The sequence below is a fragment of the Monodon monoceros genome, unplaced genomic scaffold (genome assembly GCF_005190385.1).
Source record: "Monodon monoceros isolate NGI ecotype Baffin Bay Population unplaced genomic scaffold, NGI_Narwhal_1 Super_Scaffold_19, whole genome shotgun sequence".
In the NCBI taxonomy this organism is placed as follows: domain Eukaryota; kingdom Metazoa; phylum Chordata; class Mammalia; order Artiodactyla; family Monodontidae; genus Monodon; species Monodon monoceros.
Genome location: NW_021703775.1, coordinates 63576102 through 63596617, shown reverse-complemented (window position 1 = coordinate 63596617; position 20516 = coordinate 63576102). Strand labels below are relative to the sequence as shown.

Here is a 20516-nt window from a genome sequence, read left to right as displayed (position 1 = left end):
TTGTTGAACTTGTCAACCTCACTCTTCCGGGCGTGATACTGAGAGCTCTTCAGGCATTCATCCCAGCACCTGGGTAAGTTGAAACCCTCAAGCCTCTGGTTGAAGTGTGTCAGGTCCCCTTCTCTGTACAGATTCTTCCTCCGTACCTTCCCAAGGAGAGAGACACTGAGGCCAGGTCGGTGGCAAGAGACCAGGGGGGCATAACTAGAAGTTGAGCTTCCCGCCCCTCACCAGCACCTGCCCATCCTCTACCCCCACGGGAGATGTCCTAGATACAAAGCAGGTTAACCCCTCTGACTTGTGCCCCCAGATTCCCCGCTTACTTCCTCTGCAGGCAGCCCACAGGTCACTGCGACGTCACTCATCCAGTGCTCAGCAATGAACAATGCCTGGGGCCCCCCAAAGCCCCGGAAGGCCGTGTTGGAGGGCAGGTTGGTCTTGCACAGCCGCCCAGTGCCCCGGACATTGGGGATTTTATAGCTGTTGTCCATGTGGAGTAGAGCTCGTTCCATTATCTGAAGCAGAAGAAACCAAAATGGGAGAGAACGATGCATGGATTTCATTGGCTCCTCCGAAAAGGAATTTCAAGGGCTGTGAGCATCCCCACCTCTGCCAGCCCCACAGTCAACTGTTCTTCCTCAGGCCCAAATTATTTCTTTCCCGGGGTATTGCAAGCCTCCTTAGTGCACTCCTGGCCTTCTGTGTCTCCTCCTTCTAATTTATGCCTCATTCTGAAATATAAGGTCATAGCAGGTCAAGCACTTGCTTCAAAGTGGCACTTACTATCTCCAGAGTAAAGTCTGTATATCTTTAAGCATGGAATTCAAGACACTTACTGACCTTTCCCCAATACACTTTCTTTTTTAAATAAATAAATTTATTTATTTATTTTGGCTACGTTGGGTCTTCATTGCTGCCCACGGGCTTCCTCTAGTTGCGGCGAGTGGGGGCTACTCTTCATTGCGGTGCATGGGCTTCTCATTGCGGTGGCTTCTCTTGTTGCAGAGCATGGGCTCTAGGCACGTGGGCTTCAGTAGTTGTGGCATGCGGGCTCAGTAGTTGTGGCTCTCGGGCTCTAGAGCACGGGCTCAGTAGTTGTGGTGCACGGGTTTAGCTGCTCCCCAGCATGTGGGATTTTCCCAGACCAGGGCTTGAACCCACATCCCCTGCATTGGCAGGCGGATTCTTAACCACTGCGCCACCAGGGAAGTCCCCCCAATATACTTTTGATCCTCTTTTCTGACTGCATGTTACTCTCACCCGTAAGGCCCCTCCCCACCATATCCACCTGCTAAAATCCCCATTCAGCTCCCACATGGAGGAGCCCCTCCCAGATCTTCTAGTTGGAATTGATCACTTGCCTCTTTTAAAAAATGGGTGACTTTATTCTCATTAAACTTGCACTGCAAATAGTTTAAAGAATCAAATACTTCCATAAGCCACGTTATACAAAACAGCACCTGCCTCCACTTTTCCTTCCACTCCCCAGAAGCAACCACTTATTCTTTGTCAGCTACTTACATTGTCTTCCACGTCTCTAAATAATGTTTATATTGCCACTTCTTGACTTGTTCAGTTTTAGACTTTTTATACTGTTTTCCCATCATGGAAAAGGAGGATTTAGTTCCCGCCCAGCCCCCTTTCTCTACATATACACCAGCTTCCTATCTCACCTCGTCCTTGTATAGTTATACTTTCTTCTCATCAACTGTCCATTTAATCATTCTGTAAACATCACTTACAGCTGAACCATGTAGGTATACTAGGTTTACTTCTCTTTCTTGATAATATTTCCCCCCTTGGAGTTAACAATTATCTTTACTTTTTTCATTTGCTTCATTTTCTATGCACATATTACTACAAATTTGTTTTCAATATGTTCAAACACATTTGATTTTCTATTAATCTCATCTTTTTGAAGAAATTGTTTCTGGAGCCTTCTGGCCAACTTCTATTTAAATTGGCAGCCCCTAGGCTTCTGTTCAGCTGTCGCCCAGGGGTTTTCCCCTCACATTCATCCCAAGGATTCCCTCTGCCTCTCTCCACATTGAATCTCCTGTTTCTAGATCCCATGTCTTCCCTTTTCTTAGTTTTACACCCTTATATGATTGGAGTACAACCGTCAACATCTTCCCAAAAAGTGTATATCTAAAGGTACATTTCTGAGAACTTGCATGTCTGAAATGTCTTTATTCTACTCTCACCCTTAATTCATGATTTGGCTGTATACAAAATTCTAGGTTGGCACTAAGTTTCCCATTTACCCTCAGCATTTTGAGGGCATTTTACTAGTGCATTCTAGCTCCCCAGTATTGAGAAATCCAACCAATGCCTTTCCAACTCTTGGAATGAGTTCCGTTTTTTTTCCTCCCTGAAAATTGTAAAATCTCCTTTGTCCTCAGGTTTCTAATATTTCACAATAATGTAAATTAGCATAAGTCTATCTTCCTTCATTGTGCTGGTTACTGGATGGGCTCTCTTAATCTCAAAATATATGCCCATCTGTTTTGGGAAATTTCTTGAATTATTTCTTAATAGTTTTCCTTCTCTCTCTTTTTTCTATTCTTTCTTTCTGAAACTTCTATTATTTGGATCTCCTGGACTGGTCCTCAGATTTTCTTGTATTTTCTTGCTATTTTTCCCCATTGTTTTCTCTTTTTTTAAGAGAGCACCTCAAGTTTCTTTCAACCCTTCTGCTTTCACAGTTTTAATTCACAAGGCTTCATTTTTATTCTTAGACTGCTTCATTTTTATAGCATCCTGTTCTTTCTTTAAAGTGTGATAACTCATCTCTCTGATGAGCTAAATGGTAGCTTTTGTTTGTTCGTTTCATTTTGGCTTTAATTTACTTCCCCATTTATAGCCTCTTTCCCACAGGTTGCTTTTGGGGGTCTTTGATTTTTTTCAGTCTTAGTCATCCTAGATGATTTTTATATGTCTCAATTCCATTTTTGCTTTCCCTTAGCACTTTGTCAATTGTACTTCATTTTATCTTTTATTATCTGTCTCCCCCACCATACTGTGACCTTCTAGAGGGCAGAAACAATGCCATATTCTTCTATATGTCATCACCCTAGGGGCTTGATAAATATTTGCTGGATTGAATTTTAACACTTGTAAAATCTTTGGGGATAAGTCCTATATCTTTTTCAACCTGATTTTCCTACAACACCAAGAAGCAAGTGTTATATTTGGTGAGACTACCAGAAATGTTTTCTTTTTTGAACAGCTTCCTACACTAGATCTGAAGTATAACGTTTCCTAATTGAGCCAATTAGAGAAGCCCTTAGCACATTCAAAGTGGGAATAATGGGGAACTTCTGCTTCTCCTGAAATGTTTGACTTCTTTTTTAACAAGAATCTATGCATATATAACTAATATGGTTATAAAATTAAGATTTAAAAAACTTAAAAGGTAGTACCACCAAGGTAACTTGGTTAATTTTCAAAATGACAAAAATATATGCCATATGAGAAGGTTCAAAGCAGCATTATCCATAAAGCTAAAGACTGGAAACAACCCAAATGTCCTTAAAGTGGTGAATGGAAAACAAAAAATGGTCTATTCATACAATGGAATATTCTTCATCAATAAAAAGGAATGAAGGAATGATCCATGCTAAAACACGGGTGAACCTCAAAAACATTATTCTGAGAGAAAAGAAGCCAGACAAGAAAGACTACATAGTATATGATTCCGTTTATATTAATTGGCCACAAAAGGAAAATCTGTAAAGACAGAAAGTAGATTAGCAGTTGTCTGGGCCTGAGGGGTAGGAATAGGAGTGACTGCAAATGGGCATAAGAGATAATTTTGAGGTGATTGAAGTGTTAAAAAAACTGGATTGCAATAATGGTTGCCTGACTCCTTAAATGTACTAAAACCATTAAATTGTAAAACAGTTGACCCTTGAAAAATATGGTTTTAACTGTGTGGGTCCACTTAAAAGCATATTTTTTCAATAAAGATATTGGACATTATTTTGGAGATTTGCAACAATTTGAAAAATTTCACAGATGAACTGAAGAGGCTAGAAATACCAAAAAATTAAGGAAAAGGTATGACATGAATGCATAGGATATATGTAGATATTAGTCTATCCTTACATAGGTATAACGTAAGTGATCTTAAATATAAAATAATGTTAGTTTTCTTACTGTTTTATAACTTTGCTTTCAGAGAATTATATTACTGTTCAGTATGCCCCTCTCCTGTAATTGGAGAAACTGCCTCTCAGCCTATCATCACAGGGAAGTGGGTTTTTAAAAATGTAACCGTGTTTCCAGTACTATATTATGTCTATGACTGTAATCATATACTATATGCCATAAAAATTACTGTATGTCATAAAAATTTCATAACGATTCATTCATTAGTGTATAGGCTAGGCTATCCTGAAGCAATCGTATTGATGACACTGGGCTACCATAAAGCAATCATACTGCTGCTTCTTCGTTATCAATGCATGAATCACTGTATCTGTAAATAAACATGAATTTCTCTTTCACATTATCTTTTCACTGTTGATGTCTAGTGTTAGTAATTCAAATAACATCTACAGTGTTTTGTATCACATAAGATAATATTGATGTAGGTACTTACAGACAGATGGTTCATCCTATAAACAGATTATGTAAATTTACAGTATCGATAAATATAGTACAGTACTGTATTTTCTTCTCCTTATGATTTTCTTAAGAATATTTCCTTTCCTCTAACTTATTTTATTGTAAAAATACATATATAATACATATAACATATAAAATATGTGTTATTGGACTGTTTATGTGATTGGTTATGTTTCCAGTCAACAGTAGGCTATTGGTAGGTAAGTTTTGGGCGAGTCAAAAGTTATACACAGAATTTTTTTTTTTTTTTTTTTTTTTGCGGTACGCAGGCCTCTCACTGTTGTGGCCTCTTCCATTGCGGAGCACAGGCTCCGGACGCACAGGCTCAGCGGCCATGGCTCATGGGCCTAGCCGCTCCACGGCATGTGGGATCTTCCCAGACTGGGGCATGAACCCATGTCCCCTGCATTGGCAGGTGGACTCTCAACCACTGTGCCACCAGGGAAGCCCAACACAGATTTTTGACTGTGGGGTTGGGGGTGGTGCCCCTAATGCCTGCGCTGTTCAAAGGTCAACTGTCCTTCAAATGGGTGAACTTTATGTTATGCAAACTATATTTCAATTAAATTATTTTTAAAAAGGTAAATCAAGTCATTATTTAAAATTCAAACATCACAGAAATGCATAATATAGAAAATGACAGTTAGTACCCCCCCTTAATCCCACCCAGTCACTGTTTGGAGTATGGTCTATCAGACTTTTGTCATGCATATCATTAAACACACACACACACACACACACACACACACACACACACACACAAATTAGTATTACATTCATGCACTCAATGTCACCATACTATACATAAAGTTTTGTAACTAACTTTACTTGCTTGGCAAAATATCCTGTACCAGAATGATGAGTTTCTAGTCAGATAAGTAATATGATCACTTCCATGCTTTAGAGAATAACCAAGGATGGAGAACCTGAAGGTGGGGACCAAGTAGGAGGCTATTGCAACAACAGGCAAGAATTGAGGAGGCCTATTCCCGCGTGTGCAAACATGCTATGGGGCACACCCGTGACCTCCCAGTCACCCCGGATGCAAGGGCACGTCCTACATACACCGAGAGAGAGGTCCTGGCTGTTCCCGGCATTGCTGTAGTGATCCACCTCCAGAGCCACAATCTTCCCCGTCTTCATGAAGCCAACCTGAAAAAAAGGAGAGTGAGTTCTCAACTGTCCCCTTCCTTTGTCTGTCTCTAGCCATCTCCTCCCACTTACGCTACCTGGAGAAAACAGAAAGAATAAGACATCCCACCACAAAATAAAGTCAAACTTAAGAGATCACCAGACCTCACAGGTGAAGAAGAGAGAAACCAACATCTCCCCAGTGATGGACCCTGGACACCCCTTCTCCCTACACTCCTCCTTCTTCCTCCCTACTCCTGGCTTCTGGTTCTACCAACGGAAGTGAGAAGGTAGAAGAAAGAACACTGGTCATGATAGGTCAGGGAGGGGAGGGCTGGGAAGAGAAACTAGGAGAGAAACTGGAGACTCCCTCACAGCTTTTGGCCAGAAGACAGCAAAAGTTACACCTTGCACAAGCATGAAAGTGCTTTCACATCCCCAACCTCGTGTAAACTATCTAAACAAACCCTGACAGGCCATTTCATGAGCGAGGAACCTGAAACCCCACAAGACCAAGTTACTTTCTTGGAGCCCACAAAAATTTGGGAATAAGAGAAATGCAATCCCTTTTGGTGAGTTAAATCATGGACTAAAGTCAGAAGAGGCCAAAGAGGAGATGTTCAAAGCCAACTTGTGGAGACAGAGGGCTCCCAGGTTTATAGCACCAGACTGGGACCTGTAAGGTTCTACTGGTGTGTAGAGGGGAGGATGCATGGTCAGAACAGTAGTTGGTCATCCACAGAAGCCCAGAAAAGGGACAGTCCCACAGGGTACTTGGGTAGTGCCCAGCCATACATGTTCTGGCCGAGCAGGCACCCTAACAGCTTATACCTGACCAGGCCCCTGGAAAGTTGTATTTCTCATTGGAGATTACTAAGTGGTCATTCTGACTTTGACATCAGGCTGTAAACACATTAACATGAGGCCATCCTGTGGGATGGATTTACCCCAGATCTGCTGACAAATCACGTTTCCGAGCCTGAGTGGACAAGGACCAGATCTGGACCCCAGCAAATTCACAGACGTCACGCACAGCATCCTGTGGCATCTCTTGGGAAGTGGCCTGCCAGCCTCCCCCAGGATCACCCTCCTATGTTGCTGTTGGTTGATTTGAATTTCTCTCCTTGTTATTCCTTCTTTGAATTTCTATAGGCAGTCATGACAAAAGTCAGAGTGTATCCCAGGATCCCTGAATCTTTATCCCCAGTTTCCTAAGCAGAGGGCACTGCCCACCCGGCACAGCCCCCGACATCTAGAACCTTGTATCTGGCCAAGAAGGGGTGTCTGCCACCAGTTATCAGCATGTCCTCATCACGGTCCAGCATGCAGCGCACCGGGTAGCCAGTCCTGGGGGAGGTACCAGAGTGTGAGAAACCTCTACAACAGCCCAGCCCTGTGAGTCTCAGGGATAAAAACAGCAAGGAAGCCTTCTTTCTCCACCTGGTACACTGCACTGCTTCGCTCTCTAGACACTGTGCTGGACAAGGTGGGGGACATCCAGGTGTGAGGTATGGGGTGTGGAGTGTGTCCTTGCCATTGGGATCCTCACAGGTAGGAGAGATAGGACATGGACACATGCATTTGAATACAATGAACCAGGTGATGTTGCCCTCACCCCTATGCCCACGAGTTCTAAAAACCGAGGGCTGTGAAAATTTGAAGCAAGGGGAATCTACTTCCCAAAGGGGGGAATCCAGGAAGCCTTCCTGGCAGAGGCAGCCTTATTCCTCTTCCCAGAGCCCACTGGGGGAACTCACTTGTATGCAGCCAGGGCCACAGCCACAGTCATCACGATGCCCCGGGTCTCCTTCCCTCCAAAGCCTCCTCCCATTCTCTTCACTCGGACCAGAATCCGGTTTACTGGAACCCCCAACATTTTTGCAACAAAGGACTGTGGGCAAAAGAACAAAATACTCCCAGTGAATGCATATGCCACCTGGACTTACTTCAGGCCTGACCCAGAGCCTACCCGACACACAGAAGCCTAATTACTGCTATGAACTCTGAAATTCCTTGATTCGAGAATCCCCCTCCTGTCCCAGGGCAGCCCTTGGGTAGTGGTGCCAGGGTCTGGCGCACATCAGTCACTGTGCACTGAATTCAGACACTCGTTTTTTTTTGTTGTTGTTTGTTTTGTTTTCTTCTTCTTTTTTTTTTTTTTTTGCGGTACGCAGGCCTCTCACTATTGTGGCCTCTCCTGTTGCGGAGCACAGGCTCCGGACACGCAGGCTCAGCGGCCATGGCTCACGGGCCCAGCTGCTCCGCGGCATGTGGGATCTTCCTGGACCGGGGCACGAACCCGTGCCCCCTGCATCAGCAGGCGGACTCTCAACCACTGCGCCACCAGGGAAGCCCCTAGACACTCATTTTTGACCAGAGGGGTGAGCAGCTGTTCACAGCCTACTTTCAGAGCCAAAATTCATTCCATTTGGCCAGGAACTGGTGGGTCATGAGGGTAAGACCAGCTGCCCAAAACACTGGCAACCACTGTCCTATTACATGCAATAGAGAAATGAGGAACACTTGAGCCACTGCAGCTAATGTAGTGGTCCCCATGGCTCTCACTTAGCACAACCCCTTCATTTAACAGATGAGGAAACTGAGGCCAGATATGATCTGACCAAGGCAATACAGCACTGGAATGATAAAAGCTAAGATTTTTCTAGGCTCTATCCAAGTTTTAAAACTCATCTAATCATTACAACGTCCTGGGCAGGCCCCATTTTATAGATGAGAAAGTTATATAACAAGCTCAATGACACCAGCTTGTTGGTGACAGGGCCTGGCTTCGAACCACTATCTTCACATCCCCTCCTGGATCAGCCCATGTCTCCCTCTTCCCCGGCCCCTTGTTGACCCACCGGACACCTACCTGGGTATTCATGGTATTCTGTGTGGACACAAAGAGCTCCATCTCCCCTGCCTCGCCTTTCGGGACAGCAATGGCACAGTGAGTCTCCAGATAGAAATGCTCTTGGCCACCAATGTACAACTCGCCTGGAGAAGCAACAAGACTCCCCACAGTGAGCCCGATGCTGCAGAGGTGGTGAGTTTGCTTAAGGAGAGAATGTACTCATGCAGGGCCCTGTGCAGTTACCAGCTGTTCACAGGTAACCTTTCAGTTCCCCAACTGGGATGGAAAAGGGTCTCAAAGTCTTAGCCATCTGGGAGCTGAACCCCCGCACACTAACGAAGAGATCAGAACGACACTGAAATGCATCAGGTGTGAAGCTCCCTTCCTGCTGCAGCCAGCGGAAATGAAAGCTTTTTAGACTATCATTGTAAAATTTTGGAAAAAGTAAAAAAGGAATTAACAGATGTGATTCAGAAGCTGAAAATAAACAGCATCTCCCAGACCCCAAGCTGTCAGTCCAGCTGTATAGCTGGCATACTAGTAACTTAGTGATGTACAGAAACCAATGTAGAAAACCATCCCCAAAGGGGGCTGATAGGCAGCCTTGCTCTGGGGTGAGAGCTCTGGACCTAATTTCCCAGTGTGGGAGGGAAAGGGGGAGGAGAGGAGAGAGCACTAGCTGGAGATGGGTGAAGACTGCCTTCAGGCAGATGGGGAGGACCAGACGTCTGTGTAGCCAGAGGCTGGGCAGACCCAAGACTGGTCAGACATCTGTGACCCTTTTTTTTTTTATAGTCTTTATTGGAGTATAATTGCTTTACAATATTGTGTTAGAGACATCTGTGACCCTTATCTTCCCTAGACAGTCTTCCAAATCCAACACATTATAATGTCTCCAGAACCACTTAGGTATGTCCAGTCTAGAGACAGGAGAGTAGAGATTAAGATGCTGAAGTTCTTTCCCAGCCACCTGTCTAGTATTTTGTTACAAACAACAGAGAGACTCTTCTGTAAGGAAATGTCAGGAAATCACTCCCTTGCTCCAGGGCTCAGGTACAGCTCTTGAATTTAACTCATAAACCAGGGCCACCCCATTCCCACTGCTGCATCATGCGGCCATACCTGAAACAACGTTATCTGCTTCCGAAAACCCCTTCTTGAGGTCTCCTTTCTCAACCTTCAGCTCAGATCCATAAAAGGAATTGTTTTTTATAGCATCCTGAGGATTAAAACGAAGCTTCAGTGACTTGGCTTTAAAGGACGGAAGGTGGCTTAAAGGGATTGGGGAAGAGAAGCTCTTGGAATTATTACCTCTCTCTTCCCACATAAGTCACACAGCCATCTCTGTAAGTTTCTTATATAGACTTAAAGCTCAATTGTAGCCCAAGGTGTCCTATTTCTCTATTACATTAGATATAGGCATACAACCCTGGATCTTGAGGAAAGCAAAGAATCCCTCAAGGAACCAGCTGGAGCTGAAATTGGGAAGGAAGAACTCAGCTTGGCCATTTATGGACTGAGTCTAGGATCATGATGGGGAAGGATTCATAGGACCACACAATCGCAGGCTGGAGGAGATTTAAAAACTTATCTGGTCAGATTCCACCTGCTGTTTGAATCTCCTCTAGAGGATCCTAATAAAGGTGCCTCCAGGAACAGGTAGCTATCTCCCATCTCCAGGCAGCCCATTCCGCAGTTACCTCAATCGTGATAATGGCTGGAAGATCCTCATAGGTGACTTTCACTCCATGGGTGGCTCTCTGTGCGTGTTCTGGGGTGTCGGCGACCACAGCACCAATGACGTGCCCAACACAAGTCACCTAGGAGCAGAGCCAGATGGTTAAAGAACATAACATGCTCCTCATGAAGCAAATTATTTCTGATTGTTCAAAAAAGCAAAGGAAGTCTCGCCCCCATAATTTTTTAAGGCACGTTTAAGGAATGTCCTGAGGCCTCTTCATGTTCTTATCCTACTATTTGGGGTTATGTGCTTCTTCATAAGTGTTTAGAATCAGTAGAACTGGAATAGGACTTGGAGATAACTAGTATCTGATGGCAGCCTCTTGAGAAGCTGCCCAGGATGAAATGTGGTGATTGATTAGTGATGTCTGCCATGAGCAGCAGAATGGAAAGCACGGCACCATGAAGTATATCTGTCAACTCAGATCTACCCCAACACCCTTGTTCTTCATATTAAGAGATGGAGACCCAGATGGCAAGATCACAGTTGCCTCACTACTAGACCATGACTAAATCTTAACCCTTGACTTCCAGTTTTATTTTCTTTCTACCACTCTACTCTCTTTTATCTTCTGTTTCTCAGATTTATACCAAAAGTTTCTCAAAGGCAGCAACCATGTCTTATATTTCACCTAGATGCCCCAAAGTGGTCATTCCCCAATACTGGTTCTTAGACATGATGACCTATAAACCAGTTTTTTTGGTTGTTAGATTTATAGAATAATTAATGATTATTGTTTTCTTTTCATTTAATAAATTCAGTTACTATAGAAACTTTACGGATCTCCTTCAGGGATAATTTTTTTCCAACATCCTTCCAAAAATAAACAAAAAAATTGTCCAACTCATCACTTTGGAAGATGAGATTTCTGACAATAGGAACCAATACTTAACATGTCTTGTCTCTGATAATTACCTCTTCAGGACCCAGTTAAGCTCTTGACTTAATTGGTTAGCCTAGTGGTTGTTGAACCTGGCTGATTCTCACTAACCATAATGCTAGTTATGGTCTTAGAGGCTCTTGAAGTTTGTAAAGCAATTTGTCTTCTATCAAATGCTCTCCTTTTAGAGTCCTTGTGTCTCAGGGTTATAGTTTTTCATTCCCTCCTTCACTTTTAGCTTAATAATAAGTTGAATTTGTCCTTCAGCAACATCTATCAACCTCCAATTTGCAACATTTGATCTGTACTGGAATTATACAATGACTGACAACTATCCTACGAGTATATAGGTTTTTGTAGCAGCTGCCTTGAATGTTTGGAATTTTTTTTTTTTTTGGCAGAACTCCATATATGGTTGAAATCAATAGATAAACTTTCATGTAAGTGAATTATCAATACACATAGTGGTGGTGTTGTAATTGTAATTCCTATTCTGGTTGGTTTGTTTATTGTATTTTTATTTTCTTTTAATAAAGGAGTTTAATATTGTACACTTAAGAACCTGATTGTTTGTTAAAATACAGTCACAGGCCTTTTTTTAATGCCACTTTGGCATGGAGTCATCCTACTACGTCTTATACTATGTACAAGCTGCAGCCATCGATGAAATAAATAAATAAACATTAAGTTAAAAGTAAAAGTGCTACCAGGCATATTCTATCCCTTTGCTGATTGTCCTGAATACTGGCTAATTGGATGATGGCCGTGATATGTGCAAATATATAATCTTTTCAAGATCAGGGATTTGGAGGAAAAAACACAAATTAAAACTTAAATACTCATTCCACTAACTTCATATTTTTTTTAAAAAAAATCCAAGATGTACCTTATCCTTTGCAAAGACTGTCTCATCATTAAAAAGTCCAGTTTCATTACTCCCAGGAATATCATCAGCGGAGAGAAAGCAAACAAAGCCTGGCACCTTCCCCGCTTCTGAAATATCAATGGACCTGCAAGGAGGAGAAGGAACGTGAGGGGCCAGGGAGGAAAACAAGCGGAAGACCTGTCACCTGAATCACTGATGAACTATGCTCTGCTTCTACCTGTGTATCAATCATTCTTTCCCAAAAGACTGTATAATAGAGAAAATTTCTAAAATATCTTCAGCTATACTTTTTTTTTTTTTTTTTTTGCTGTACGCGGGCCTCTCACTGTTGTGGCCTCTCCCATCGCGGAGTACAGGCTCCGGATGTGCAGGCTCAGTGGCCATGGCTCACGGGCCCAGCCGCTCCACGGCACGTGGGATCTTCCCGGACCGGGGCACGAACCTGTGTCCCCTGCATCGGCAGGCGGACTCTCAGCCACTGCGCCACCAGGGAAGCCCAGCTATACTTTTATATCTTATAAATCTTGCTCCTTGTAGTTCCCCATCTAATCCCCTCCATCCCTTCATAGGGAGAACAGATACTATCAGCTAGAACAGGGGTCTATACCCTCAAAGGGTCTATTGATAGAATTCAGGGATCCATGAACTTAAACAGGAAAACATTTTCATCTTAAAAAAAAAAAGACCCATTACCCAATTGGATAACTTTGTCTTCTTTTTGACAGTTTTTCCTCCACCCTAACGCTTCCCTTTTCTACCTCCTATCCTATCCTATCCTATCCTATTTTGCAAATGCTGATTAAATGCTTACCACGTGGAGGCCACTGTGCTGAGTGCTGTGGGAGATATAAGATGAATAGGACACGTTTGTCCCTATGGACCTTGTACAGTGCCCTATTTTGGTCTCCAAGTACAAGAGAACCGAAAAGCATTTACTCTGGAGAGCTCCAACACCCACATCACAGCTAATACCTATCCAGATTCAGCACATTAGGGCCTTTGCTGTACCACTCAGTTTCCTCATCTGGAACATGGGGATAATAATATGACCTGCCTATAGGGTTGTGGCGAGGAAGAGGTAAGGCCACATGTGTAAAATGCTTTAAACCAGGCTGCAGCAAATATTGTGTGACGTGAGTGTTTTTATTATCATCACCATCATCATCGAGGCAGAAATTCTTGCCATTTGGGCTCTCAAGGTTCAACAAATGGGTACAAGTGATTATTCTCTGCTGGGTCCTTTGTGGACACTATCACTGATCCTCACAAAAGTACCCTATGGAGAAAATGAGAGCTTAAGCACACAAGCCAAGGTCAGGTTGCTAAGCACTGGAATAGGACGTCAATGCCAGGCACTCTAAGGCCTCCTTCTTCCCTTTGGTGCTGACTCAAGTTCTCCTGAAGATTTGCACTGAAGTTTAGCCCAATATCCACAGTGAAGATCTAAGAAAGGCCTTTCAGCAGCTCCTCATTGCTTTTCTGGCCAAGTGTAGTGTCCCTGTTCAGCACCCCAAGGCTTTCCTGATCTGGCCCCTGCCTATCTCTCCAATGTCATCCCCCCACCCTCCCAGCACCCCTGAGCCCCTCACGTCTCCTGTTTCTCTCCAGACTGGTTTTAAAAAGAGTTCCTGTGTTCCTCTCTGGACTGGGAGGCCCTGGAGGAGGCTTGTCGTCGTGGCATCTCCAGGGCCTGGCAGGTGTCCCCTGCACCCCCCTTCCCAAGTGTTTTTACTGCACGCACTTGATCTTGGCGTGGGCCCGGGTGCTGAGGACAAGCCGGAGGAACAGTTCATTCTCGTAGCGAGGGATGTCATCGCAGTACACAGCCTCCCCAGAGGCCTGCAGGGCCGCGGCCAGGTGGGGCAGGGGCCGGCCCACCATGTCCTCCTCAGACTGACCCTTGGGCACCTCCTGGAACAACATGGCCACCAGTCAGGCTGAGCTGCAGAGGACACTGTTCCCCTAGAGGCCCCAGGGAGCCATGGAGAGCTTCAGGCCAAAGCAAATGTGAGGAGTGAGAATGGAGGAGGCAGGCAGGGAACAGGGTGAAAGAAACAGAAGGCAGGTAAGAAGGCATTGAGAAGAGTGGTCACAGTATCACTATACAGTCAGCCACGGGCATCCGCCCAGGACGCCCCATGGATACCCAAATCTGCGGATGCTCAAGTCCCTTACATAAAATGGGGCAGTACAGTTGGCCCTCTGTATCCATGGGCTCCACATCCACAGATGACGGCTGACTATATGCAGGAGCAAACAAAACAAGGAACCTAAATGTCCATTTGTTGAGAGTTGCGTAAATAAGCTATGCTATGCTCACAGGATGGAATAACACACAACTGTCAAAAGATAGTTTTGAAGAATTTTAATTAGAAGGAAAGAATGCTCATGCTAAGTGTAAAAGCAGGACATACAACATTGTATGTGTGTGTAATGATTCAAAATTCTGTGGAAAAATGTTATAAATATAGTACAGATATGTCCATATATGCATAGGAAAAAATGGAAAGAAGTATACAAACATATAGTAATGATTTTCTCTTGGAGGTGAGATTTGGGGTGATTTTTATTTTCTTATGTTTTTCTACATTTTTCAAAATGTTCTAAAACGTATTCAGTTTATAATAAAACACTGTTTTGTGTGTTTTTTCAAAGTAATAATAATGATGGCTAGTAGTTATTGAGAGTTTACTATATACCAGGAACTACCTAAGCTATTCACTTTTATTAACCCATTGAATCCTCAAAACCATGCTGTGAAACAGGGGCCCTCATTAGCCACATTTGCAACTGGGCATAACTAACTTGCCCAAGAGGCAGAGAGAGAAAGTAACTTGTCCAAGGTTACACAGTTATGTGATAGCAGAGTTTGGAGTCAAGTGCTGGCAGTCAGGCCCAGAGTTTATGCTTTGGACCATTACAATCTAGAGCAGGGGTCTACAAATCATCGACAATGGGCCAAATCTGGCCCACTCCCTGGTTTTTTTTTTTTTTTTGCGGTACGCGGGCCTCTCACTGTTGTGGCCTCTCCCGTTGCGGAGCACAGGCTCCGGATGCGCAGGCCCAGCGGCCATGGCTCATGGGCCCAGCCGCTCCGCGGCATGTGGGATCTTCCCGGACCGGGGCACGAACCCGCGTCCCCTGCATCGGCAGGCGGACTCTCAACCACTGCGCCACCAGGGAAGCCCCCACTCCCTGGTTTTACAAATAAAGTTTTATTGGTGCATAGCCACACACATTCATTTATGTATTGCCTCTTGCTTCTTTTGTGCTGCAATGATGGAGTTGAGGAATTGCAGCAGAGACTATGTGGCCCACAAAAATCCAAAACATTTACAGCTGACCCTTTAACTAATACCTCTCAAAAAATTACTGTTGATATAAATAGGGTTTTTAAAATTTTGTTTACTTTACATGCTCAAGAGAACTCCTAGCTTTGCACATTAGCCCTGCAGAGGAACTAGAAAAAAACAAAATGGGGAAAAAATGCTTTTTAAGGAGCAGGTGAAGATGAGAGGAATCCCAAGAGAGAAATTTAGGTGAGCAAAGGGGGAAATGGCTTCATTCACATTAATATAATTCCCATTTCCTTCACTAGACATTTATGCACAATGGTAAGGAGCTTTAAGCACCCACATACAATGTGAGTCGGTCACTCACCAATGGTCAGCATCATCTGAGGTGCCCTGCAAGGGCCACTGATATTAGCTACATACAGTCTGTACTCACTTGGAAGAGCTGGATGTTGGCCGGAGGGTCTTTGTGAAAGAGTAAGGTGGCGCTGGAATAGGTGGGGTCCAGTTTACCACACTTCTGTGGAGACAAGATAACAGAGGTGATCATGACTATTTCTATCATTGGGCCCATCCTTGGTTGTTCCCAAGTGGTAAAAGTAACAACTTTCTCGTCTCCTCATTTACTCTCCTGGTACTGGCTGGATCTATCTCAACATCTGAACGTGGGCTCTGACAGCTTCTCTTCCCCCACCCCTGCACCCTACTTCCTCTGACACACCAAACCAAAGTTTCCCTCCTTCCTGCATTTATGCATGTTGCTTTCTCTGTTGGGAATATCCTTCTCCCTCAGTCTTCCTGGAAAAGTCATCCTTTTTCTCCTCAATTCTGTGGGAAATATTTAGTGGTAGGGGAAATTCTAATAGTATCATCTCAACAGAATTAAGGGGAACGTGAAGCTCTCTATGCAGCATGACACCAAATCTATTTAGAAAATGATATATCCAGATCAAAAGATAGGAAGATGACAGATATATAGATAGACAGATGGAAGGACAGATAGAAAGAGAGAGAGACATGGAGCAGACAAATAGGATGACAGACAGATGGACAGATAAACATAGGAAAAAGATGAGAGAAATAAGGAAAAATATTAGCAGTGGCTTTATCTAAGATCTGAGAGTAATTTTAATTTTTTCTTTATACATTTCTGTATTTTCTAAAGTTTTCCACAAATTTATTACTTACATAATCAGAAAAAATTAACTATTACAAAGGTTTATTAAAAGGGATCTCACTCTGCTGCACCCACAGCTGTGAAGCCTTCTCTCCTTTGTGCCCCACCCCCCATTCCATCTCCTCAGTCGTCACACCAGGCTGACCTTTATTGATCCCGTTCTCTTCCACACTAGGCTCCCCGCTGCCACCCCTAGTGCACACAGTACAATCTTATGATGTAACAGGTGCAAAATAAATACTTGCTGGCAAACCCATCTCAGGAGTTAGACTCTACCTCAACTAGCATCCTCTCCTGGATGCACATCTCCCCTGGCTGTAGTAGCCCCACCTCACGTTCTCATCACATCACATTCCCATTCTAACTACACAACCACAGCTGTATCAGCTACACTGCTGGAAGGATCATCTGGTCCACCCGCCCCCAGATTTTTATAGCTAAGACATAGAAAGAGTGGTGACCTACTCAAGTTCTCACCTAAGGTAATGACACAGCCAGGACAAGAACCCACATCCCCGACTCCCAGCCCAGTGCTCTGCCTCTCAGCCACCCAGTTGGCTCCCATCTCCGTGTGGCTCCTTAGGCTGTGTCCCTGGTCCCTGCTCCCCTGTCCTTAGACATCCAGAGGAGAGGAACGTTTACCACCTGGTCCCTGGCACTCTCCTACCCCGGCCAGCTTCCCAGATCCCTAAACACAAGTGCTGCAGGAAGTCTTTGCCTTGCCCAGGCCCCAAACTCACATCTTCTGAGTCCTCTTTGCCCAGCTTCTGCAACACTGTCAGGTAGAACTTGAAGAAGAAGCTGAGGGTGAGGGTGCGCCGGAACTCAATCATGCCACCTGGGGCGTCTGGGGACAAGGGCAACTCCTCCACCAGGCCTGCACACACGTCCTGCAGCAGCTTCTCATTCCAGAACCTGCCAGAGAGCAGGCTGTGTGAGAGCGCTCTCACCCAGCTCTCAGAATCCATTGTGTGAGTGGTTTGCACAGGGCCTTAGAGTCATGAACCTCAGCTCAAACTGTGGCTCAGATACTTATAGTTACGTGACTTTAGGCAAGTTACTTAACCTCCTTGAGCCTCAGTTTTCTCTTTTTTAAAGATAGATACAATTTTTTAAAGACCACAAAAATAATAATAGGTCAATCTATTGAGTTCCTATAATGTACTAGGTAATGTCCCAAGTGATTTATATGAAATGTCGTTTTCAATCTAAATTAAAAGGTATAGTCGGGAAAATTTTTATACTCATTTTACCAACGAGAAAACTGAGACATGGAAAAATTAAGTAACTTGACTTATATTACCCATCTGTTAAGTATCGGAGCCAGGAATTGGAACCAAGGAACCAAACTCCAAAGTTAAGCTTTATCTATCCATATGGTTATTGTGAGGATTACATAGGACAGTGCCAGCAAAGTGCTTGGTACAACTGCTGCCATACAGTAGCCATAGTAATAGCAGTTGCTATAATATAGCGTAGCAGCAGTAACAGTAGCAGCAGCAATAGCAGTAGTAGTAACACTAACAGTGACAGAAGCAGTAAGAGTAGTAGTGAAAGCAATAGTAATAGCAGTAGAAGCAGAAGTAATAACAGAAATAGGAGAAGCACCAGTAGTAATAGCAAGAGCACCAGTGATACTACTGGCAGCAGAAGCAGCAGCAGCAGTGATGCTATTAGTAGTCATAGCGGCAGCAGCAGTGCTAGGTGCAATGGTAATAGTTGTAGCAGCAGTGACAGCAGCAGTAACAGCAATAGTAACAGCGTTAATAGTAGCAGCTTTAAAAGTAGCAGCAGCAGTAACACCAGTAGTAGTAATACTAGGAGTGACAGCAATAATAGTATATTAGTAGCAGAAGAGACAGCGGTAGTAGCAGCAGCTATAACCGTGGCGGTAGCCACAGCAGTAACATTGGTCATAGTAGTGGTAGCAATAGGAATAACAGTAATGGTAGGAGGAGAACAGCAGTAATAGTAGTAGCAGAAATAATATGAGGAGCACAGCTGTAGCAACTGGAGTAGTAGAAGCAGCAGCAGTAGGAGCAACAGTAACGGTAGTTGTAGCTGCAGCAACAGGCAGTGACAGTATTAGTAACAGCCGCAGTAGTAGCAATGCCAATAGTAGCACAGCAGCAGCAACACGATTAAAGTAATACCACCCGTGGCAGCAGAAATCACAGTAGTAGTAGTAGAAGCAGCTACAGTAGTAACGGTAGTAGCAGCAATGGTAATACTGCTGGTGGCCATCGTCGTAGCAGCAGCAGTGATAATATCAGTAGCACCAGGAGCAATTTTATTTTGCCGTTGGCTCTTACTTCAATAGCTGTTTCTGCGTGGTCTTGAGGGCTGAGATCGTTCTGTCCGCCATTCCACCATAGCAAAGGGCCAGCTCCTTTACCTGCGTGGTTCCTGGCTGGAACAGGACTCTCATGCCACAGGTCACCTTGGCTATGTCATCTTCTCTGCGGGAGGCCTGCTTGAATGCTGAGAAAAACTCACCCTGAAAATCACAGAAAAATACCTGTTTCCTACCTTGTTTGGCAAGGACTGCAAATGGTGAGCCTGAAGCAGGGACACAAGGTGGGGTGAGGTGGCAAGGCCATCACAGAGCAGCCAAGAGCTGGTGGTGGAGGTCAACGATCGGGACATAACTACCACCTTTTCAGGAGAAGTTCCAGATAATGTTCCTGGAAGCTGGGAAAGGGCCAGGATTTCTGCCTATCAGTCTGGAAAATGGGAAATCAGGGACACAGGAGAACTGGGTGCTCTCAACCAAAGAGCAGGAGGGGGCAAGGTGCTTTCACGAAGGCTCCTGAGAGACTGCCGCAGCCCCACCACGGCTTCCCCATCCTGGTGCCTGGTATCATGTCCACCCGGCCTCCCCAGAGCTGTTCTGAAGGCTCCACTGGCCTGACCACCTCTCAAGCAGGTACAGTGCGAAGCTAAAGGGTGTTTGAGACCCAGCATCAGATGGAGGTGTTTGTGGCTTCTGCAGATGCTCTCCCTGCCTTGTGTCTCCTACCAGTCTACTGGCTATGGTTAGAAATCTTGTTTCCTGAAAGAAAGACTCACTATGAAACAGTAGCTGCCTTTGTGCTTTGAACATACATTTCCCCCGGATCCAAGCCAATCTCTGTCATTGGAGATAGGAGGAGAGCGTGAGTTACTTTCCAGGTAAGAACCAGCTGTTTCAGGTTCTGCTTGAGGTCTGAACTCACCCTGGCACCACAAGTTCTGATGAATGTCAGAGGTGGGAGGTTTAAGGAAAGGTTTATTGGAGAAACAAGGAGGCCCACTGTTGAGGTTCAAAATGGCCCCAGGCTTTTGTTGAAGAAGCCACGGAGACCCCTCCTAATGAGAAAGCTCGTCTAGATTTCTGATGTCTAACATGGCCCTGGGGCAATCAGCCCAGAGCTTGAACTCGGTTCTGGAGCAGAGGTTCCAGCCGCTCACTCCCAGGACTGTGCTCGCCCACGGCAACATTTTTCCCGGGGTTCATGCAGCGTCAGCATCAGGTCATCAGCTGTTCTTTCTTGAGAAAGACCTAATTCTGGGTATTAAAACCTCTTTTCATTTATGAAATGTTTTTTGTTAATGTCCCTACCTGGCAAAATAAAAACTGGGCAGTGCTACGCCTGTTTCCTCTTCCTTTCCCCACCTCATAATTAAAAAAAAAAATCAAAATCTACTGATCTGTGAAATACCAGAACTCTGGGAATCCCTGTTCAAAATGGTCTATAAGGACAGGCTGGAAAATCATTAAGAAACCACTACAGGGATATAACTGCTTTAATTTAATTAGCATTCTCATGAAGGAGGTCAAAATCAGCAAGGGCAAAACATGCCTTGTAACACTCGCTAAAGCACAAGCTCTGGTAAACCCTTAATACTCTCCTTTACAGCTGGTTCCGGGCTCTCACAGATCACT

At 44.4% G+C, this 20516-nt stretch overlaps 1 protein-coding gene across 6 annotated transcripts in view; it reads right to left on the bottom strand.

Moving 5' to 3' along the window:
• XDH (xanthine dehydrogenase) overlaps positions 1–20516 on the bottom strand; it is a 61090-nt gene that overhangs the window by 13406 nt on the left and 27168 nt on the right. For all 6 annotated transcript variants that reach the window (XR_003794940.1, XM_029232266.1, XM_029232270.1 and 3 more), the window contains exons 14-26: positions 18904–19088; positions 17332–17506; positions 15851–15934; positions 13863–14032; positions 12122–12245; positions 10315–10434; positions 9737–9833; positions 8633–8757; positions 7518–7651; positions 7020–7107; positions 5695–5781; positions 324–515; positions 1–146 (exon numbers count right to left, since the gene is read on the bottom strand). Coding sequence is in view for 5 of the 6 variants with exons in the window: in XM_029232266.1 (XP_029088099.1) it covers positions 1–146; positions 324–515; positions 5695–5781; positions 7020–7107; positions 7518–7651; positions 8633–8757; positions 9737–9833; positions 10315–10434; positions 12122–12245; positions 13863–14032; positions 15851–15934; positions 17332–17506; positions 18904–19088 (1727 nt within the window). In the remaining variant the exon portion in view is untranslated. The remainder of the gene's footprint in view (positions 147–323; positions 516–5694; positions 5782–7019; positions 7108–7517; positions 7652–8632; positions 8758–9736; positions 9834–10314; positions 10435–12121; positions 12246–13862; positions 14033–15850; positions 15935–17331; positions 17507–18903; positions 19089–20516) is intronic.